At 72.0% G+C, this 2,129-nt stretch overlaps 1 protein-coding gene across 1 annotated transcript in view; it reads left to right on the top strand.

The window, feature by feature from the left end:
- Window positions 1–17: 17 nt before the first annotated feature.
- The window catches only part of H696_00789 (hypothetical protein), a gene marked incomplete at both ends in the record, with an annotated part of 12,634 nt that continues 10,522 nt past the window's right edge, over window positions 18–2,129 (top strand). The window contains 3 exons of the mRNA XM_009494674.1: window positions 18–163; window positions 269–784; window positions 870–2,080. Of these exons, the coding sequence (XP_009492949.1) occupies window positions 18–163; window positions 269–784; window positions 870–2,080 (1,873 nt within the window). The remainder of the gene's footprint in view (window positions 164–268; window positions 785–869; window positions 2,081–2,129) is intronic.

The following is a 2,129-nucleotide window of genomic DNA, read 5'->3' as shown; positions in this document are numbered from 1 at the left end:
CCCCCCCCGCCGGCACAATGCAGTCTCTCGGCGGCGGGGGCCCCGTGTGCTGGATCAAATCCCGCGAGCTGGCCTTCTCCTTCGGTCGCACGGCCCTTGGCCCGGCTCTCATGAGCGAGCAGGACGGCTTCGAGTCGACCTCCAACTTCGCCAGCCAGGAAGAGTACGTCCCCGCTCCCCTGCCCCTTCGCCGGCTGTTTGCTGTGGTCATGTTTGCGTGCTCACAAACTGTGCCATTCCCCCCCTCCCCGCCCCGTGCCCCGGTCAGTCTGCCGCCCGTGCCAAAGATCCTCCAGCAGTCGCCAGACCTGCTGGTCCAGCTGCAGCCGGTCCCCACATCGCCAGCTACCCCGGACGCCTTCAATCTCCTGTGTTGGGGCATTCGCGGTGGCCTTGGCGATGGGGCCCCGCCGAAGCATGCCTTCGCCCTGCAGCACCGCCGGGCCCTGTACCGGCCGAGTGCCGGCAAGCTGGACATCAGCCGGGTTCTTTGGTCGGCCGAGTCGCGCCTGTCGCCGAGCATGTTCTCCATCGGCCTCGGTGGCGGGGCTGTCGGCCTGGTGGCCCTGGCGTCGACGGGTGGCTGTCCCGACCGGCCGACGCTCTTCCCCAGCTCGGTGGTCCTGATGCGCTTTGACATTCCAACGGCCTTCCAGGTGTCGCCGTCGTTGTCGGCCGGGCCGCGGCCTGGGCCCCTGCTCCGGGCCCCGGGGCGTCCGGCTGGCCCCCGGCGCTTCGGCCCGGCGTCCGCGCTCTCGGTGACCGCCATCCTGTCGAGCCACATGTGCGTGCCCATGCCGGCCTGGCCCCCCTCCGCTCTGTCCCTCATCTGACCCTCCTTCTTCCTTTTCTCTTGGCTCGGGGCGTAGCGCGCCGGCTTCGGCCCTGTCTCTGGCATCGCCGCTGGCTGGGTCTGTCTCGGCGGCCGGGCGCATTGTCCTTTGGGGCGGCACCCCGCCCGCCCGGTCGACCAGCGGCCTGCAGGAGGGTCTGGCCATCTATCCGACCGGGTCCCTGCGGTTCATGGCCCCCGGGGCCGAGCGTGGCCCGGACCTGCTGTCCATCGTGCCGGACTCGGCGGGAAACCCGGTGGCCGTGACCTATGCCACGGCCAATCGCATGCGCATGGTGCCCCTGGCGCAGGGCGGCCCGGGTGGCTCGGTGTCCTACCAGTCGGTGGAGCCGGCCCCGGAGGCCGGATCCGATGACATGGCCAGCGGCCCGGCCGCCGGGCGCTTCATCAGCATCATCCCGGTGACGGTGCGCGACGACCCGACCACGGCCGGGGATGATTCCCCCCCGCCGGTCCTGTCCATGGGCTTGACGGTCACCGGGCGCCTGCACTTGGTGGGCCCGTGTCACTTTGCCGATGGGTCGACCACGGCCCTGCTCGGGCCATGGGCGGCCCCGGGCCCGGCACACCGCCGTGTGGGCCGGCCACTGCAGGCCGGGCTCATTTGGCTGGCCTCCGACCGGCTGGGGCTGCTCCATTACCGGGCGTCGGCCTGTTCGGTGGGTCGCCCGGCTACCGGGCTCGGGGGTGATGCCCTGGCCGGGACCCCGGCCCCGGCCGCCGTGGATCCGGAATCGACTCCCTCCTCGTCGCCGCCCTTCCCCCGGCGCTTGGTCTACGTGCTCACCGACACCGGGCTGCTGATCCTGTGGCGCTTGGTGCTCAATGCCGATGACAGCCGGCCGGATGACGACCTTCTGGTGGAGCTCCGCCCGGTGGGGGCCCTTTGTGTGGGGGACCTCCTGGCCACGCCGGCCGCGCCGGTCAGTTTGGCCCTGCGTCTGACCCCGGTCGAGCAGCTGGCCGACCAGGGGTGCGGAAGCGCGGCCCTACGCACCGAGGCCGCCGGGTCCGGGGCTTCGCCCCGGCTGGCGGTCTGGCGCTCGGACATGGGCGCCTGCGGTCCCGGGCTCCCTCATGGGCTGGTGCTGCACTTTGGCTTGTCATTGCCGCGCGTGGCCGGAGGAGCCAATGCCCATGTGGCCGAGGGTGGCTCGGCCGAGGCCCCGCTCGGCGACATGGATTTGGCCGCCTGGGTGGAATTCACCTTCCGCCTGCCGGACTCCTGTGCGTCGGTCACCTGCCGCCTGCCCTCGCCATGCTTCCTCCCCCCCCC

This window comes from Fonticula alba, assembly GCF_000388065.1.
Source record: "Fonticula alba strain ATCC 38817 unplaced genomic scaffold supercont2.1, whole genome shotgun sequence".
In the NCBI taxonomy this organism is placed as follows: Eukaryota; order Rotosphaerida; family Fonticulaceae; genus Fonticula; species Fonticula alba.
Note: the sequence above shows the minus strand (reverse complement) of the source record. Positions and strands in the feature narration are given on the sequence as shown.